This window comes from Lagopus muta, chromosome 25 (genome assembly GCF_023343835.1).
Source record: "Lagopus muta isolate bLagMut1 chromosome 25, bLagMut1 primary, whole genome shotgun sequence".
NCBI classification, from domain to species: domain Eukaryota; kingdom Metazoa; phylum Chordata; class Aves; order Galliformes; family Phasianidae; genus Lagopus; species Lagopus muta.
In genome coordinates this window covers 22,852-42,802 of record NC_064457.1, presented here as the reverse complement: position 1 = coordinate 42,802, position 19,951 = coordinate 22,852, and the positions used below count along the sequence as shown (strand labels likewise).

The window sequence follows — 19,951 nt, the reverse complement described above, 5'->3', positions numbered from 1 at the left end:
AGTTTATATCACGTGGCCCGAGAGGCACCATCCTATTCGCTCCTTTTCTGGCGCGTGCGGCTCCCTATCCGGCCACAATGAGGCGGGACAGAAAAGAACATGTTTGATTGGTTCTACTAGATGGCCCCGCTCCCGGAAGAGGAATGGCATGGTAGGAGTCCCGGAAATGCATGCCTGATGGCACGGTGCCCACCTACTTACTTCCGGCCTCCCTGGCTGTGTTTATTGTTGTAGTTCTAGTGCCCCTGGTTCCGCCCGACCTGTCCAATCAGGGCGGCGAGGCGGATGAGAGGCAGGCCGGGGAGCCAATAACATAGCGCGAAGTACAAAGAGCCTGCCTAAGCCGGTCCGCCATGTTAGGGCCGTTGCAACTAGTGAGGAGGGGGTTCTAGTGCTGCGCTGGTGGTTGTTACGACGTGAGCTACTTGCTAGAGCCGTGGCGGGCGGTGAGTGGGGGCCCCGACTGCCTGTCCGTCCGTCCGTCCCCTCCCCCCTTCCCCCCCGAAATCTGGGTCAGTGGGTGACTGCGGGCTGGGGCTGCCTGGTAGGGTTGCCTGACAGGGCTTCCCTTGCCTCCCGAGGAGCATGGAGCCGCAAGTGAACCTTCGCGTCAACTACCGCGGGGAAACCCAGAGCTTCCTGGTGTCAGACACAGCGCACACGACGTGGGCCGACGTGGAGGCCATGGTGAGCACTGCGCCACTTCTCTCTGGGTTTCCGGCACTTGCTCATCTTATAGGGCATTAATACGGGTATTTTTTCAATCTGCTGTGGCCTCTGTTTTTTTGTTCGTTTGAGTGTTGATAGTGACTTTTACTCTTTGTTTTGTAGTTAAAATAACCTGGAGTCACTTGTTCTAGGTAGAATTTCATACGGGTTGTGGTTTTTTTTTTTGTGTGTGTGCGTGTTGTTGTAATCCACAATTGTGGATGTGTGGAAATAACAATATCGAGTAGAAAAACATGTATAGCTGTAACATGTATAAAACTGTGTTTTACTACTATCCTGCTGTAAAGCGCACTTTGTTTTGCTTATGAACCATTGTTTTGTTCATTCAGGTAGGCAAGGTTCAGTAATACTCACCTGTTGCTAATAGAGTGTGTTCCTGATTTTGTTCTCTGGTTTATCTAGTTGCTAATATGCCGTATGTTTATTTCTGGTTCTAGTTACTGCAGTCTCTTCTATTAGATGAATTTTAATCAGTGCAATAAAGATTCGGTTGGTTATGATGTAGTGGCAGTGTTATTACTTATTTATTCTGTCACAATCCTTTTGTTTTTCTTATTTGTTTGCTTTTAGTTTGTTCTCCAAGTTGCATCTTACCAGTGTTTTATTTTCTCTCTTTAATTCTCTTTAAGCTAATGTAATATATGCAGTGGGATATTTTTTCATGAGGGACTTACTCAAATTCAAAACTTAAGCTGTATGATGCTTTCCTAGTTGTATTTCAGCCTTCAAGAAGAGGTGTTAGTTCAATCTTACAGTAGTTGTTGATGGGTAGACTGCGTAGGAATGCTCGAGTGGGTTTGTTTCTACTTGCATCAAAGCTGGAAGCGGATTGCTTTTAATCCTCAGCATTCAAAGAATGAGTGTGCTTAGTTGAGGCATGAGCCTCTATTGTATTAGGGTTACTTCTCTAACCAAGGGTGCTTCTCCACTTTGCGGTGTTTTGTGGTAGTACTAGCTAAACTGACAACTGTGTTTTTACTGTATTATTATATATGTCTAGTGTTTAAAAAAGACAGGCAGACTTATGGCTGTAGCTTGAAGTTTTGGGGAAATAATTTGTGGCATAGAGATATGTTTAAATCAGCATTTGCTTCACAGTTTGTTCTTTCGTTGCACTTCAAAAATTTATTTGGGCTGTATCACTGAAAGGACATGCTAGTCACATACAGATTCTGCAATAGAAGTAGCTCTTGTGAGGCTGTCCTGTGATCCACCTATTGTCTTCCAAGATGGTTCTTTTGTTAGAACCAGACAGGCAGAATAGGTCTCAAGTAGAGCAGTCTTGGAGGAAAAGTGCAGTTTGTATGGAAAAAAAATGTATGTGAGCCTCAAAGTCTTACTCAACGTAACAATTGTTTTTGTTTACAGTTCATTTAATACTGTGGATTCTGCCCTGTTAATACAATATAGTAGCTGTTCAGATTTGTTGTTCTTATTTGGAAACGTGTATTGCGTTTATATGTTCAGGTATACAGTGAATCTGCCAGGGACTAGTAGCATTTAATATTTTGCCCATCTTAGTTTGCATTTATTCTAGTTTCTCAAAACTCAAATCTTTTGGGGGAAGGAAAGGCTGCTTGCCAGTACCACGTGTTGTTTAATGCACAAGATAGTGTTCAAAGATTGTTGGCTTTAGCCTCTGTAAATTGCAGTGTTTTCCATGACTGAGTTCATTAACCCTTAGCAAGTCCCCTTATCATGAAGAGACTATTTTGTGGTCTTGATTTGCTGGGTAAATGTTAACTAGATAAGTTGGAACAGTAAGTAATTGACTTTCTGCTTTTCGTTATGGCAAGTTCGTAAAAGGTGGGGTGCAGGGAAGGCACTGGGAAGAGTACTTCAGAAAAACAGACCTTGCAAAACTATTTATTTCCGTTGAGAAACTGAGAGGGAAGGGTGAAAAGAAACCCTTTTTTTTCCTGTTAATAACCATGATTAACTGAAATCTGCTGGAGGCCTGTCTCATTGTGTTTGTTTTTGTTTTTCTCCTTTTGCTTACAGGTTAAAGTTTCATTTGACCTGGATGACATTCAGATAAAATACATCGATGAGGATGATGACGAGGTATAACACTGCCCCCCCGTCTCTGAAATACAACTGCTGTGAACCTTTCTGCCTCTTGCAGTCAGTACTTCTGGAGCATATGTTTTGCAGCTCAGAGGTGGTGAGCTTTGTCCCTTTGAGGAAAAAAATAGAAGCCCTTAGTCTCTTGGTTTCACTCTTAATGTAGCATTCCTAATTTCAAACAGAAGCTATTGCTTCTGTTTTTCACACCAGTATAACTCAACAGAAACGGGTAGTAGTTCTTTATGCTCTGAGGAATGGGTAGTTCTGTTGATGTATTTTTAATTATTTTAGTTTTTTTTTTTTTTTTTTTTTTTTTTTTTTTTTTTTTTTTTTTGTCAAAGTAAGGTACTTGTAACTGCTTGTGCCTGAAGCCAGGATAAAGCCGTGTCTCTTCAATCTGCCTTCATTCTTCTGGGATCCCCAGGCATTAGCATATGTTTACTTCAGTGATCTGGTGTACTTAAATCTCCTGCTTATTTAATGTGAATGCTATAATCTGCAAGCAGATTACTGACTCAGAAGGCAAATAAATTACTTCCAGTTGTCCTTGTTGAGTAACTTCCTGCTTGGCATAACTTTGACCTCATTCCTTCTGCTTATCTAGAGATTTAGATTGGAATGTAGCTGTCAAACAGAACACAATTGCTGAGCGCTCTGAGCTCCACAGATTGATTTGCCACTCAGTTAAGTTGCAGAGATGAGGACTAAACTAAACAAACAAATCCTAATAGGAAATGTCAGGATGTTTGCAGAAACATTTCAGGGAAAGATTCTGTCCTTATTTTCCAGCCATTATGTCTCTCCTTGTCCACATATGTGTATACCTGTTTAATGTGAGTATCTGTTCAAGATCTTTCACGTGCTAGTAGAGTAAATAATGATCAGAATTATGTAATGCTGTGGTGATTAAATGACTCCTTGTATGAGTAACTTCTTTGTGCAAATTTTGATTTTAAAAAAATGAGCACGTGTGGTAGATTGTGTTGCCTTGTTCGTGATCAAGAACACTTTAAGTGCTGCATGCTTGGCATTAACAGCAACTGGGTCCAACCTCTGCTTACCTGTGTAGCAAGCCTTGTGATGTCGGCATTGGCTTCTGCTCAATGAGACTGTGCTTAATCTGGGTACCAGCAGAGCCAGGGGCCTTGCTAATGGTGCAGACCTAATAAAGAACATGGTCGACTCCAAAACACTTTGCATTGGTTAATAATTAAACATTGAAGCAATAACAAAAATCTGAAGGAGCGATAGATACTTGGGAAACTGAATAAAAGTGCATTTACTTTGAAAGCATGTTAATTTCTAAAACTACAAAAAATAACAGGCTGTTACTCATTATTATTTCTCTTTGCAGGTGTCTGTAAATAGCAAAGGTAAGCTGCTACTTTACTGAACTAAAATCAGGCTTGTTGATAGATTTCAGCTGTTACCGTAGGGAGAAACAGCTGAGAAACCTTGCTTGTTGGAATTCTGTATATGGCTGGGTATCAAATTCTTCCCAGTGGAAGAAAATTTATAGTACGTTGTAACTGTATTTTTTCTTTAATGAGTGAGTTAATCAAATGTTAAGTCTCAAGTTTGTAGGCTACATGCCTTTCCTTGGTGCTGCATGTACAACAACCTCCTCAGTAGCACTACTTTAAAATAATTTATGGAAGGTATGGAAGACATTCCTAGATGTAAGAGTTCTTAAATACTCTATGTTAAATTCACATGTATTTGATGTAGGAAGCATTCACATATTTCTCTTTTCTCTTCAGAGGAATACGAAGAAGCTCTGAAGGTAATTGGTCTCTGAATTTTTTCAGTGTATTCAGCTTTCTCTAATGAGGATTGTTGTAGTTGAAAAAAAATAGCGTTATCTAGCCTGTGGAGATGAGAATAGCTCATTCTTCTTGCTTTGGATGATAGCTTGAATGTTTTGCTATACTTTAGTCCAGCCAGGTGAATTTTGATTTGGTGTTAATTAGTTGAATATGTAGTTGTGATTCAGTGCTCTCAGCACACAGTGAACAATTACTGGCGTTATTAAACACCAGTAATGTCATGTTTGGAGGTACTGGGCTCTTATGAGATCCGTTTAAAAATCTTGCCATGTGTTCTCCAGTGTTACACTCTCTGGCAATAAAACTTCCTTTCATGTTAAGAGCTTAGTTACTTCATCTACAGTTGCTTTTTCTTTTTTTCTAGACCAAATAAGGATTGCATTCCTTTGAATTGAACAGTACTAGTGCTTTTAGAACTTCCGGCTTGAATTTCTAGTCTGAATATAATGCATGAAAACTTATTTCAGCTTCCTCATGAGATTTTTCTGTTGTTTACTGGCTTGATGTAAACAGCTTTATTGTAGATTTTAGAACTCCTGTAGAATGTCTGCCTAATAAACTTCTTGTTTGTAGTGGTCTTTCTAATAAGCGTATTGGTTACAAAGCAGAATATAAAAAGCAGGGTATATCACAAAGTTTTTCAAGTTTTTTGTTGTTCCCTTCCTGTCTCCCCCTTCCACTCCCCACCACCTGCCTCTCTGGTGCAGTATAATGCTGTATTTTTACAGGATTTTGTATGTTGGTTTTAAGTGGAGTAAATCTGGTATATCGTGTAATGTTTATTTAGATTGCAGTTAAACAAGGAAATCAACTTCAGATGAATGTGTATAAAGAAAGCTCTCCTCTGAAAGAAACTTCATCTTGTTCTTGGCAACTGCATGAAAAAACAGTCACAGAGAAGTTGGCGGTTCTTAAAGATGAGCTGACAGCTCAGGTAGGATGCAGAGCTGGATTATATTCTCATTAAAACAAATAATTGGTATGTTATTCATTTCATAGCCTGATTATCATTTTTACCCATACATTAAAAAACCTGTAAGCTCAAATTTGGGCTTTGTAGCTACCTGAATATGGCCATTGAAGGTCACAACATTGTTTGAATGTCTGTAAGAGGATGTTTTGATGCTATGTTTCAAAGTACGGATTCATTCTTTTTGACCATTTTGAATACTTTAGTAGATAAAATGGACTCCTGAAGTCCTGATTTGCATTCTAGCAACTTTTGGTTGACTTGATTGCTTTGGCTTCAATGTTCAGTTGCATGTGAATGCAAATAAGGCAGAAATGCTTCAGGAAAACTTTTGTGGCTTCCTTGTCTGACTCTCCTGCTTGTTTTCTAAAGAACTTGAAATCTTTATTGTAAAAGATACTTGAGGAGACAGCTATTTGAAAGTGCGGTTTGGTTGCTTGGTTTGTTTCATGTACTTGATGTGTTTGACTTTTTTTTTCCTTTTCACCAGCAGAAGTTAAATCACAATAGAACAGGAAGAACAAATGAAAGTCCTCCAGAATGGTTTACTAGCTACTTGGAAACAGTATGTGTATTTTCTTTTGTGCAATCCTTTAGGAGTATTAAAATTTGAGAGGTTTTGGTGGAATTGATACCTGCAGTTGCCTAAGTCTGTGTATCTGATGTGTATCGGATTTGTTCTCAGTACTTGTGACCTGAATCTTAAATGGTATTTAAATGTCTAATCATTTTGCTATTGCCAAAGCAAATTGGAATTCATTGTCTAACAGTGACTGTCTGGATTGGTTTTTACAGTGTTGGTCTTGCTCTAAAAAAACAACAACAAAAAAAACTTTGATGCTTGCCACTTTTGTCAAAATTTGGTTGTTCGGTTTATGCATTTGATTGGTTTGAGTGTAGTTGTAGGTAGCATTATTATTGACAAAGGCTGGAATAATTGAGTCCCTTCAGTGTTTTGGACCTTCTGTGCTAGAATCCTTGTTGCACTCCAGATGGTAATAGGAATTTTGACGCAGAGCATGAAACGTGGCATTGCTGTTGGAGAGTCTTATTTGACCAGTTTTGGAGGGGTAATAGTTTCCAGAGAACTGAAGCACAACTTTTGATGGCCTTGTTTTTCTTGGTAGTCCAGTTTAAGAAAATGAGTTCAAGAGTCCAATGAATATAACCCTATGGATTAATGAGGCATGTTAAATTGTTTTAGGCAGGTAATAACATAACTGAGAAGCATCTAGCTGAGGGTGGTAAGAATTTATCAGCCAGTGTCTTTGTGAATGTAGATATGGTGGTGCAGTGATATCTTTAAACTTTTTCAATTTTCCCTTCTTTTGTAACTACTTGTACAAACTGAAGATCTTGGAATACTAAGGAACTGCATTTATAAAGCTTCTGGTGGATAAAATTGGGACTTAAAGATGTACAGAGACTTCTGGACAGTGTATTGGGAGTTAATTGCCTTAGATTTGTTTCCTTCACTTGGTACAAGGCTATGGAATAACTTTACAATTTGTAATATAACTTTGAATTTGTAGTTGCTTTTTTTAAAATTTATCTTGTAAAACTAGCATCGTGAAGCTGCATCTCAGTGATGACTTCTTTCCTCTTCAGTTCAGGGAACAAGTGGTGAAGGAAACTGTTGAAAAACTAGAGCAGAAACTATATGAGAAGCTTATTCAGCACAATCAGTCTTCAGAATTCTCCGAGAGCTGTATTACAACAGCACCTCCCAGTTCAGAGACCCAAACAAGGAATGGTAGTCAACCTGACTGGCTAATCTCCTGCTGCAACTGCCAGGCTCGAATTGTTGGAGTTCGCTACCAGTGCAGGTAGAACCTGATGAGCAATGACTGTATGGGAAACTTAACAGGTTAAGCATGTGAATGAGAGTTTGAGAAGCCATCTTCCATGTTTCTAGTCTGATGGATGGTATAGGCTCCAGAACCTCTAGTGTGTATCTCATAAAGAGTTTATGTACTCTGCTGTTGCAAACAGTCCTTATCTGCATAAGACCGAGATTAATAATGTTTTGAAAAAACATTTCTTAAAAGAATATAAGAGAATTTTCGGATTCCTGTTGTTCTCAAGCACTTCGAAACTTTTTCTAACATACGATGTGCAATAGTTAAGCTACCATAACTTTTCTTTATAAGTTAACAAAAACATGAGAACTATAGGTACCAGTCATTCAGAACTAAAAGGAGGATTTTTTTTTTTTTTTTTTTAAGGTCGGTGAGTTTAACGGATATAATGTTTGTATTTTTTTTCTTTTACTTTAAATGAGCTTCCTGTCATTAGTTTGTTAATAATATGTTTTGAGACACTTAAGTGAGGTATAGAACGTGAGGTTTTTTATTTAAATGAGGCACTTGCTGTAAAGGCAAGTATTCTAGGATTCGACAGTAGCAGTGGAATGTCAGTAGGGGTTTTCTTTGGGGTATTTACTTTTCTTCCTTTGTATTTCTCTGGGCTGAGGTGACTCTTGTTTTTAACCAATACTGTTCCTGTAAGAGCAATTCCATTTACATTCTGAAAACTTAAATTGGCTTTTTCTTTATATCTCCTTGTATAAAGTGTAATACTGTTTCCGGTGTTGGATTTCATTGTCACATTTTATTCTGTAGAATAACAATTGTCAGTAACTTATGCTAAACAAAGTGTTAAGTCCTTGTGTATTGGAGAAGGAAGTGGGAAGAGGAGATATTTGATCTAGATGTTCCAGATACTGATGTATGAGGGGACGGATGAACTTCTTTCACTCAGATACTGCTTACAGTGATAGCTTGATACTGACTTCTCTTTCCTCTCTTTCCTCTCTTTCCTCTCTTTCCTCTCTTTCCTCTCTTTCCTCTCTTTCCTCTCTTTCCTCTCTTTCCTCTCTTTCCTCTCTTTCCTCTCTTTCCTCTCTTTCCTCTCTTTCCTCTCTTTCCTCTCTTTCCTCTCTTTCCTCTCTTTCCTCTCTTTCCTCTCTTTCCTCTCTTTCCTCTCTTTCCTCTCTTTCCTCTCTTTCCTCTCTTTCCTCTCTTTCCTCTCTTTCCTCTCTTTCCTCTCTTTCCTCTCTTTCCTCTCTTTCCTCTCTTTCCTCTCTTTCCTCTCTTTCCTCTCTTTCCTCTCTTTCCTCTCTTTCCTCTCTTTCCTCTCTTTCCTCTCTTTCCTCTCTTTCCTCTCTTTCCTCTCTTTCCTCTCTTTCCTCTCTTTCCTCTCTTTCCTCTCTTTCCTCTCTTTCCTCTCTTTCCTCTCTTTCCTCTCTTTCCTCTCTTTCCTCTCTTTCCTCTCTTTCCTCTCTTTCCTCTCTTTCCTCTCTTTCCTCTCTTTCCTCTCTTTTTTTTTCTCTTTTTTTTAATAAACGGAAGGATTAATTGTTATTTTCTAGTGTATTAATTCTTTGTCTACCTCCTGGTAACCTTCTGCCTTTACTACTTTGCAGTCTCTGTCCAGCCTACAATATTTGTGAGCAGTGTGAAGCAGGAATGTATGCGCACGATCCTAATCATATATTGCTAAAGCTACGAAGACCTATGCTATGTATTGCTGAAAACTATGATGTTGCACAGTTTTCTCCTTGCCAGCCCACTACTCTGGAGCAAGTTAGGTAAATGATGGCACCTGTCAGTACCTGATAAGATTGTCCTGGCAGTAAAGTAGAAAAACCTGTCTTGCGGTTGGTATTCTGCTTTTATGAATTTAGATTTATTCAAAACAGGAGATGGTACTCTGCAGTGCAAGCATTTCAAAATAGCTCTATACTTGCAAAATGGCTTTAGTCAGGAAGTATACAGAGCTTTTAATAGCAAAATAGAAAAGATGATAGGTGGGTAGTAGACTTTGAGTGCTTGCTTGCTCTTTGAGCATGTTTGGATCTGTCTTCGCTTTGACCAAGGCTTTTCTAAATACCTTTGTCAGCAGCTATGAAGTTGTTCTTTGAGAATCATCTGGTATCCTGTCTAGAAACAGGTGGCATTACCTGAGGTGTTCTGAGACTGTACTGACTAAAGATAAATTTTAATCAATTTAGTATGCTTAACAAAGTGACTCTCTCTGCAGGCTCCAGAAGCAGATAGACAAAAGATTTCTGAAGGCAGAAAAGCAGAGGTTACGAGCAGAGAAGAAACAGCGAAAGGCAGAGGTCCGAGAGCTCAAAAAGCAGCTAAAGTTGCACAGGAAAATTCATCTGTGGAACTCTGTCCCTGTATTGGAAACCAGTGGCTCGCCAACTCTGAAGCCAGAAAATCTCCAACACAGTACCATACCGTAAGGGTTGTTATTAGCTGATCAATTCTTAGTTGCACTGTCTGGCTGTCTGTGATGACACAGAGTTAAAGTAACGAGGAAGGCTGTGAAGTCAGTCACTCATTCAGAGTATCATTTGTGATTGAATCCTGTGAAAATTTTGTCTAAATAGAATCTGCAAGGTGGAGTGTTCCTTCTAAAGAGAGTAGCAGAAAAAAAAAAAAAAGCAACTAATGATTATGTGGGGTGATGAGGGAAGGAGAATGCCTAGGATTACATGTGTGTACATGCAATATAAATTAATGTTGCTGCTAGCTTTTTTTGAAATTCCATGTTTTCCTGTTTTAATAGTCTCCTTATTGTTACATATATTTTGTGTACACGCATTCAGTGTTTTCCTTTTTTTCTTCGGAATGAATTTAGGATGAGGCATGTTAGGTAACAGCCTTTCAGACAAGGCAGACTACTTTGCATTTTTGAGTTCCTTTAGGTTTTATGAATGCACTGGGCATTTAAGGGTTGATTAATAACTTCTGTTTGTGAGGAGCTTAAAATAATTGCGGCATCCTCCTGACTGAACAGAAATATTAAAGGAAACTGAGTGCTGCTAGTTGGAATCTTTTGAAGTTGATATTGGTGGTGAATTGCTTCACCAATCCTCTGTCAGTGCACTAAACTATCAGTAGAGCTTTTGATTTTATTTATTTATTTTCCTTTCAGACAAATCTGTGGTACTTACTGAAAAAACAATATTGTTTGTAAGGCCAAATAAGAAGATATCACTGAACTATAAGTCATTGATTCAAAATCAGAAAGATAATGACTTTCTTCTGTAACAGCGTACTAGCATTGCCCAAAGTGTTTTATAATTAAATTAAAAATCAACTGAAGAGCAGTGAACTTCTCTTTTAAATCTTGATGTTGTAATCATAATAGAGATTCTTCCCAAATGAGCAGATCTTATTTTTGTGTGCTTCCTTTCTAGTTAAGCAAAACTAACTGCTGTGTGGTGTTTAGGCTTGAGATTAAAACCATTACATTACAATTAGGAAAAATGTCTAGAGACGGGGAAAAAAACATAAGTATGTTATTCTGTTTTAGCTATAACAGCTGAGTAACTTCCTCAATTTTGGTGTTTTGGTTTATTTTTCTTCACCCTCCTAGGAGTCTCAGTCAACACTTCCAAGCAGTTGTCCCAACACTGAGTGCAGTTTTTGTGGATGAGAATTTGCCAGATGGGACTCGCTTGCAGCCAGGAACAAAGTTCATCAAGCACTGGCGAATGAAAAATACTGGCAATGTGGAATGGAGCTCAGACACAAAGGTATCTTTCCTTTGTTAACTCTTACACACTAAAATATTTGTAGAGAAATAAAGCTTATATGATTAAGAATCTGAATTCTCTCTTTGAACCTGTTTATGATTTATTTTGACCGGTTAAATCAAGCGAAATGTCAATGAAAATGTCTTCTGTTGTTATTCTAATGTAGTAGTGCAGTCTGGTTACAGCAAGTATGTTGCACTTCTGATTTCTGGAACATTTTCTGCTGTGTTTACTGAATTCCTGTTTAAAGATGAGTACCTTCTTACTGTGTGATCATAGAGACTAATGTGAATCTTTACTAGCAGCTGCTCTTTGTCTAGCACTTGTATAAAGCCTTTAGCAGAGAAGTTCAAAATATTTCTTCCTCGCTACTTATAAAGAGAAACTTGCAAAGTTTTTTTGCCTTTTTCTATTTCAGCTGAAACTTATGTGGGGAAATCTCACTTTGGCATCTTCTGAGAAAAAGGATGTGTTGGTACCATCCATATCAACAGGACAAGTTGGGACTGTTTCAGTTGAGTTTGTGGCTCCCACTATAGAAGGAACTTATACCTCTCACTGGAGGCTGTCACACAGAGGGGAACAGTTTGGACCTAGAATCTGGTGCAGTATTGTTGTGGATCCCTCCCCAGCTACTGACTCTTTAGAAAACAGTTGGAAGGATTTTGGTAAAGATAATATATCCAGTAACAAACAGGCAAGTAACTCATCCAGTTTTGGGGCATTAGTGAATTGTACGGTAGTTTGAAGAATATGCATTGTTCTCTGCAGTGGTGCTGCATTCCTAGCTATACTGATCTCTGGGGGATTCTTTTAGTAGTTTGCTTCTGATTTTTTTTTTTTTTTTTTTTTTTTTCTTCCAAGTTGTTTTTCTTCTCTACTAAGAATAATAACTTATTTTGCATTTTAAGTTCTGAAATAGTAATTCTTCTTGGACAGACATGCAGTAAGTTACTGATCAGTTTCAGCTATTTGTCTTCTTTTTTTTCATGATGGGACATGGATTTTCTTCACGTTAAGTCTTGTCCTTTTGGCTTTAAAATGAGCAGAGTTTAATATTTTTCAAATTGCTTGTAACTTAAATAATATTCAGGCTCAATGTTTTATGGCTTAGATTTGCTACCTAAGGTATTTCTGAGACTTTTTTTTTTTGTCTTTTGCAGGATGCTTACTTGAAGACAGAAAGAAATGCTCACGTTACAGGTGAAATTGTGGAACAGGCTGAGATATCTCTGCCAACTTGTCCTTTGAAGATGAAAAATCTAGCCAGTGAGAGAGAATTCTATATCCCATCTGTTGATCTTCTCACTGCACAGGTAAAGTGCTTTAAAAAAAATAATATCATCATCCATAAGAATAAGTAGCTTTTAAGTTTTAGAAGAACCACTGTTTTCAGGAAGAGTATACTGCATTTTATATAGCAAAACTATTTCTCTGAATTATTACAGGGGGCTGTCAGTGCAATTAAGGTATTTGCTAAGATTTTCCTTGAAGAATTGTGCTTTAGGGTCTTTCTTTGACCTCTGACAATGGAGTACTTAATTTTCCCCCTCATTGCCTTAATTTGTGTATTGTTTTCTCTAGTGAGGGGTGGACTCTATGGGAAAATGCCCTCCATCTGAGGCCATGCCAAGTAAATAACAGAATGGAGTAGGCCATTTTAAAGATACTGGAATTACAGAATCACCAAGTTTGAAAAAGTCCTCTAAGACCATCCAGTCCAACCATCCACCTATCACCTATATTTTCCACTAAAACATGTCCCTCAGTACAACGTCTAAACATTTCCTGAACACCTCTAGGGTTCCACCACCTCCCTGGGCAGCTCATTCCAGTGCTTGACTGGTCTTTGAGAAGTATTTCCTAATGTCCAACCTGAATCTCCCGTGGCGCAGCTTGAGGCTATTTCTTTTAAGTCCTATCACTAGTTACATGGGAGAAGAGGCCAACTCCCATCTCACCACAGCCTTCCTTCAGGTAGTTGTAGAGAGTGATAAGGTCAGCCCTGAACTTCATCTTCTGTGGATTAAACAATCATGAATTCCAGGGATCTGATGCTGGGAAGTACCACGTTAGGATTCCAGTTCATTGCTTATTGATGAAAACTGTGGGATTTCTTTCTCTAGGATTTGCTGTCCTTTGAGCTATTGGACATCAATATTGTACAGGAATTGGAGCGAGTGCCACACAATACTCCTGTTGGTAAGGATGTTCTGCTGAACTGTTGCTATAATTCTAAGTTACCGTTTACTCAATGAAAACTTGTCTGGGCAAAAGCTTTTGTTCTTTGGGCTAAAGTGTCTTCCCAGCTACCGGTTTTCTTTTTGTTTTTTTTTTTTTTTTGTGCATCGTTAGAGGAGATTTAGTTGTCACTTGCCACTTTTAGTCTCTTGTTCATTTTCACATCCCCAAGACCATAAAATTCTAGGCGTTCTAGAAGGTTGCCTTTTACATTCCTCAACAAGTACCAGTAATTGCAAAGTTAATTGTCTATTTTGCCAAAGTATCTTGTAAGATAACTGTGCTGTCTTGGAAGATTTTGTTTTATTTTTTTTTTTTAAAGAAAGGATCTTAAAAAGCTACTTCCTGAGGGAAGGTTCCTATTTCTTTAACGATGGTCATCTTCATAATCTTTGTTTTACAGACATGACTCCATGCATGTCCCCTTTGCCACATGATAGCCTCTTGCTAGAGAAACCTGGCTTAGGTCAGATAGAGGAGGAAAATGAGGGGAGTGGATTTAAACCAATGTCTGGTAAGCAGTAATGATGGGGAGCTTGAGAAGAGGGAGGGAGGGAGGATATTGTCAAATCTGGTAACTGGACAGAAGTTGTGTTTTATTTACCTAAAGAATTGGAACTCCTGTTTTTCGCCTTTCTGTGGAAAAACAACAGGTTTTTTGTTTGTTTGTTTTTTTAGAATTGGAGAGAAAACTAAGAATTTGGATTTTAAAGACTAGATTAGACCCTCACATTCAATTTCAACTGGAAATGAATTCCAAAATCTTCAACTTCTGAAGAATAATCAGTACATAGAATCAGTATTGTTAGCCTTGGCTAGGTTAAAAAAAAAAAATAGTTTTGTGTTTTCTTGTGGTGACATTGAAGTAATCTACTGTGTTTCCCTTTCAAAGGAATGATTTAAGTCTGCTGTTCTACAGGTACTTGTATGGTGAAAATGAAAACTGAACATCCACTGAACCAAGAAGAAGGGGAAGAAGATATGAGCGGGACTCAGTTTGTCTGCGAAACTGTAATTCGCTCTCTGACTCTGGATGCTGCACCTGACCATAAGCCCCCACAAAAAAATAAATCCCTGAAGAGTAAGTACTGTATTTAGCTGACTTCTGTGGTTTTACTTTCCTTGCGGATGTTGGCTACAAATTGATTTATACTGCAGCTAATGATAAATTTTCAAATTGTTTTTACTGATTGTTGTATTAGATTCTTTGCAAACATTCCAAGACGCTTTCAGTTGTAATGTGATAAATGAAGAAACTTCTAAGATAAAAACTCAGTCTGTTTCTAAAAAGGAATCAAAGATCCATCAGTCAGAGGCAATGGCAGAAAATGGCAGTGGTAAGTAAAATAAGTCTGAATTGAAGGTGAAGTTATAATAGGGACTGCAGGAAAAAAAATCAGTTACAAAAAGGTCTCTGGTGTTGTAGGACTCTGGCTCTCTTGATGTAGCAGGAATCAGTGTTGCATCAGAAAATTGGTGTCAGTGCTTTGAAAAAACAGCTATTTTGAGAGCTTTGCTTTAATTAAAGGAAGAAAAATAAAAAGTGAAATTGAGATAGTAGTTCCAGTCAGTTTTCCGTTCATTACTCCAGTCATTCAGATAAGTGCTCACAGATTATTCATGGCTGCCACTTTCATAGTTTGCGTAGTTTGAAGCCTGTGCTTACACCCAATACATATAATTTAGGAGCTGAAAACTTCTGTTCTCAGTGTAGCTGTTACTTCTGTTATATTCCCCCTAAATTTAATATAAGATCGATACCTACCTCCTCCTGTCATGAAATAATATTAATAAAAAAGCTCTTATATTGTTAACGTTGGTAGCAAAGGCTTAAAGTTATTTCTGAATAATTGGCCTTTATGTCTGGAACAGTACTGCCTTTGGTCTTATCCAGGCAAAACAGACAATTTTTAATACCTTTTTTTCTCTTTCTCTTAGATGAGCTTCTACTATCTGATGAGAGAACAGACTGCATTACTGTCAGATTTGACGAAGATGAAGGTGATGATAAAGATGATGTTCAAAGTCAAGGCTCGTCATCTTCATCAGAGGATTATATCATTATTCTCCCTGAGTGCTTTGATACCAGCCGTCCTTTAGGGGAGTCCATGTATAGTTCAGCTCTTTCTCAGCCCAGCCTGGAAAAGACAGGAGAATCTGAAACAGGGGCAGGGAATTCAGAAGGGGAAAGGCACCCACAGATGCACAGCATCGGTGAAGTTTTGACAACTTCACAAACACTGGCTGTAGTACCGTTGGCCTCGGAAGTTGTGGACACCTTACCCCAGACAGAAAGGTATGCTTCTAGGACAAGAGTTGCTGCAGGCTTTACAGGATGTTGCAGTCAAGTTCAGTGTCCAAACAGAAGTTGTTGCAAAAAAAAGAAGAAATCAATTTTGCATGTGCTTGTGTGCCCTATATCCTGTAACTTTTTTTTATAAAGCCATTTGTGCTTAGCTAATCACTGAGTAGAGAAGGAAATAAGGGAGTACGTGAAGATTTCTTTTGCCTGTTCACCTAGACTTACCTATATGTGGGCACATCGAATGGAAAGGAAGAAGTAATTGTTTTGCTTTATGTTTTCAGAAATCTTGCATCTCTTCAGAATCATATCTTCCAAGAGCCAAACATACCACCTTCAGAGAACGTCTCTTCCACTCCTTATAATCAAATAAGAGAAGGTATTGACTGTACTTACTGAAGGGTGCATACATTAGTTGCATTCTATTCTTTACATCTGCAGTTGAATTTTGTGTCTCATTATTGAGGGGAGCATAAACCTACCCAAGTAATAACAATCTGTTTCTCTCGGGGCGTTTAAAATTTTATCATACAGAAGACTTGAATAAAGCAATAATCAACTTTGTGAATCGGGTTAGAATAGTGTTTATTGATTAGAAATGGTAGAAGAGCACTCAGAAGTGCCTGTATACATGTAGAAGTTTATCTTGTTTTGGAATTAGTGTGCTAAAGCCATTGTTGCGGTTATTTGGAGCTCAGACAGCAGTTCATATTGTCGGGAAGCAGGTACCCACTGACTTATCAGTCAAAAATGAGTCCTAGAATTCTTTTAATTAACTGCAGTGAGAATTTTGCATGCCGAGCTTGCATCTGGGTCACCAAGCTTTAAAAGTTTTAATCTAGACTGAATCTCACTTGATGTTTATGTGCATGTTGAATCTCTTCAGCTTTTAGTTAAGTGTATGTGTTCTTATGGTATTTTTTTCTTCTTTCAGAACCTAGTGGTGAAGACAGGCATGAATCAGAATCTTCTGTATTTCTAACTAGTATCCGGAAGGGCTCAGAACATGCAAGGTAATGAAACAGAAGCTTCACAAATTCTGTTTGTTCCATGGCCTTTCTTTGAAGATTGAGTAACTAAGAATTAGTGGAAACCAGACAGAAGTTACTCTGATCTGGATGGATGTATCACAGCTTCTGTGTACATAGACTGTTTAATCCTTTCAAACTTTCATTTTATGTACAGTAAGCTAATGTATTTTAGCATTAAGAAAGTAAGTACAAATTAGCAGAAGGGTTGGAAAGCTTGATTCCTGAGCAGCAGTGATTCTTTTGGATAATGGGTTATTCTATCCCACAAGAATTAAGTCTCAATTGAGCCATTCCTGGGAAAGATTTACATATCAGGTGAAAGAAATACGGCTTTTGCTGACCAAATGTAATATCTGATCTTTCTACAGGCACCCACAAGGAGGCAGTATTGCAGGAGATCTAGTTAAAGGAGCTTTGTCAGTTGCTGCCTCTGCCTACAAAGCATTATTCGCTGGACCACCCATTACAGAACAGGTAAATGTCTTTTTCCCATGTTCTGTATGAGTTTTACAGAATTCCAGTATTAAAATTGTAGGTGTCGGTACCTTAATAAAACATACATTCTCTGTATTGATGTTTCACGACACATTGCTGCAACAGTAAAATGTTATGCTTGGTGACATCCCTTGGAAGCATGGCACTCCCACAAGACGATAGAGAAGTCCATGCTGTGGAGATATAAGCATGTCTCTTTGAGCATAATGGAAAGTAGGTGCACATTGCTTCCTTGTGGATAAAAGGCCTCAGCGTCATCACTGCATTCCAGTATAATGCAGGACCACTGCTCAAGATGGCAAAAATAAGATAAACAATCTTCCCTCTCTTGTTTTGTTTCTATCAGCCTGCAGCCACAGAAGAGCGCACTGCTGCTCTTCTATCCAGTCTGTGTGAGATGGGATTCTGTGACAGCCAGTTAAACCTGCGACTGCTGAAGAAGCACAACAATAATATGGTTCAGGTGGTAACTGAATTGCTTCAAATTAGTAATGGTGACTGGTATAGCAACAGATGCTGAACCTTCCTGGTGGAGGGATGAATCGCCTTAGTTGAGCAAATTCTCACTAAACACTACATTAGCAGGCTGACCTTCAACTACTTTGGAGATATAGATAAAACTTTGACTTCTCTTTGAGCTTTTGACTTTTTCCTCTCATGGAAATGTCAAACAATGCTTGTCAGAACATTTTACAAATCGGAGACAGAATTTCACCTTTACTTTTGCTGAAATCAGATGTATTGAAGTTGGCAACTTTATACTGAATCCTTTTTACCTGGAAATGTTATAGAATGACTTCAGCCTGCACACTTCCCCTTTTATTATATGTAAAATACTTTTAGGCAGCTGGGAGCTCGTTTTGTTGATTTCTAACACATTGTTTCCCATTACAAAGTTTAAACTGCTTCTGTAAAATGTGGTCTTGTCTAATTTACAAGAGATACCTGCTACTTGGAGGCTGTTTCTTCTGATATGATATAGTTATCAATTTTTGTCCAGTTCATGATAGCAGTGTAACAGATTTAAACCTTACGAATCATTCTTGGGGGTGTGTGGGGGGAGGGTGTATTGGGAGGGGGGAGGGGAGAAGGACGTTGCTCATATGTTAAAATTAGTCTTGAACCATCAAATGACTTCTGAAAAGCCTGAAGTTAATTTGAACGGATGTATACCAGGAAAATCACCGTTTCTTGTAGCAGAATAAAGTGTAAGAGTTAATTTACCAGCAGCTATTAACTGTAACCATTTGTAGTAATTATAACAGTAAACTTATGTCTAACAAAAAATATAGCCTACATAAAATATTTTGTTAAAAATTGAGTTCTACTGTAGGAAAAACCTTTCGAAGAACTTTTGAGAAGGTTCTTTAGGGGGGAAAAAAAAAAAAGAAAGGTGTAAAAACTGAACCCCTATGTTTTTTCTGTGTTGTCCAGACATCTTAATACTACATAAAGAGTTAGAGTGCATAAAAAGCCAAACTTGAACTGGAGTTTGAATTCTGGTCACATTTGGGAAACAAACCCCACCACCACCTGAGGTAGGGGTTGTGCAACCTACCTTAATTTGAAAAATATAACTTAAGCAGTGTTAAATATGTAGTCTCTGGCAGTGGTTCTAGCTGCTTTTGTGTTTCTGTAAACACATCTATAGAATTTGCTTTTTCTCACAATTTTTCCTTACATACACATGCTTATTTCGAAGTTTAAGAATTCCCTCCCAAACATCCTGAGAGGTGATTTGATTCTGAAGAATCGCAAGAAACCAGTTTCCATACGCTGCTGTGCAGTGGTGTATCTATAGGTAATTGCTCTGAAAGTGACAGCAATGTTGACTACATTCTTTCTTTTGAGTAAGCTTCCTTAGTTGCTGCAGTAGGAGACCAGTGATCCTGAGATATGAATACTACTGCTGCTTCAAAGTAAGGTGTTGTTATTTTGACACAACATAGCTGAAGCAGCTATCAGTACTCAGACTGATCAAATGATCGGTATTAGTTTTTTAAAGACCTAATACTCTCCATGGTAAGATACCATTAAAATAAGTGAAGAAAAATATGTATCATACTGTTTCTGTTTTAAACCTATTTTTATAGATTGTGGAAGGTAAACTCTTAAATGCTTATTTTGGAATACAGTAGGACTATTTTGCGGTGTATCCCATCTGTCTGTACCCCAGTACAGCTATCTACTGTGGACCAGATAGACTTTTCTGTAAATTGAAATCATGGTATTTCTCACTATAACTTACACATACTGATTTGAATATCTTTTGGCTTGTGCTTACTGAGGAGGAGGAGAGGACATGGATAAATGTAGTAGCTGGTGAAGTTATTAAACTTAATCTGGTTGTCTGCTTTGATCTGTAATGTCCAGCAGCACTTGCTCTTTCTGTGTATACCCTCATACTTAAGATTTTAATGTGTTCTATAAATAAACAAAACACTATAAAATGTTTGAGGAAAAGCACTTAATTGCAGATTGAATTGTGAAGTGTGAAATAATGTTTTCTTTAGGTTACCTTTTACTAGAGGCTAGATAGTGTATGCTCAGGCTTAAGATGTATTTCTGTTGGCTTTGTATATTTTGTTAATGCATGGTATAATTTATAATATATTCTATAGTACAAATATGACCTGTACCTTGTTTAGGATAAGCTCTTTAAATTCAACTGTGATGTAGGGGAGAGAAGGGTAGAAGACCACGTTTTCCTCTGACCTTACAATAAATCTCTTTATCTGG

General features: G+C 38.1%; 1 protein-coding gene across 7 annotated transcripts; it reads left to right on the top strand.

The window, feature by feature from the left end:
* Nucleotides 1-318: 318 nt before the first annotated feature.
* On the top strand, nt 319-19,951 carry NBR1 (NBR1 autophagy cargo receptor). 7 transcript variants are annotated; one of them, XM_048926723.1, is made up of 22 exons: nt 319-446; nt 585-687; nt 2,731-2,793; nt 4,151-4,169; nt 4,557-4,579; nt 5,410-5,556; nt 6,083-6,157; nt 7,201-7,418; nt 9,017-9,181; nt 9,634-9,840; nt 10,984-11,143; nt 11,562-11,840; nt 12,307-12,459; nt 13,270-13,345; nt 13,788-13,898; nt 14,304-14,465; nt 14,587-14,721; nt 15,323-15,680; nt 15,971-16,065; nt 16,621-16,699; nt 17,086-17,191; nt 17,559-19,951. In XM_048926723.1, exons 2-22 carry the CDS (start codon nt 586-588, stop codon nt 17,730-17,732), a joined length of 2,907 nt encoding a protein of 968 aa, XP_048782680.1. In that variant the 5' UTR covers nt 319-446; nt 585; the 3' UTR covers nt 17,733-19,951. The 7 variants fall into 7 exon arrangements, with proteins under 7 accessions (XP_048782680.1, XP_048782678.1, XP_048782684.1 ...); XM_048926721.1 differs by having other exon boundaries at nt 582-687; XM_048926722.1 differs by having other exon boundaries at nt 329-446; nt 549-687.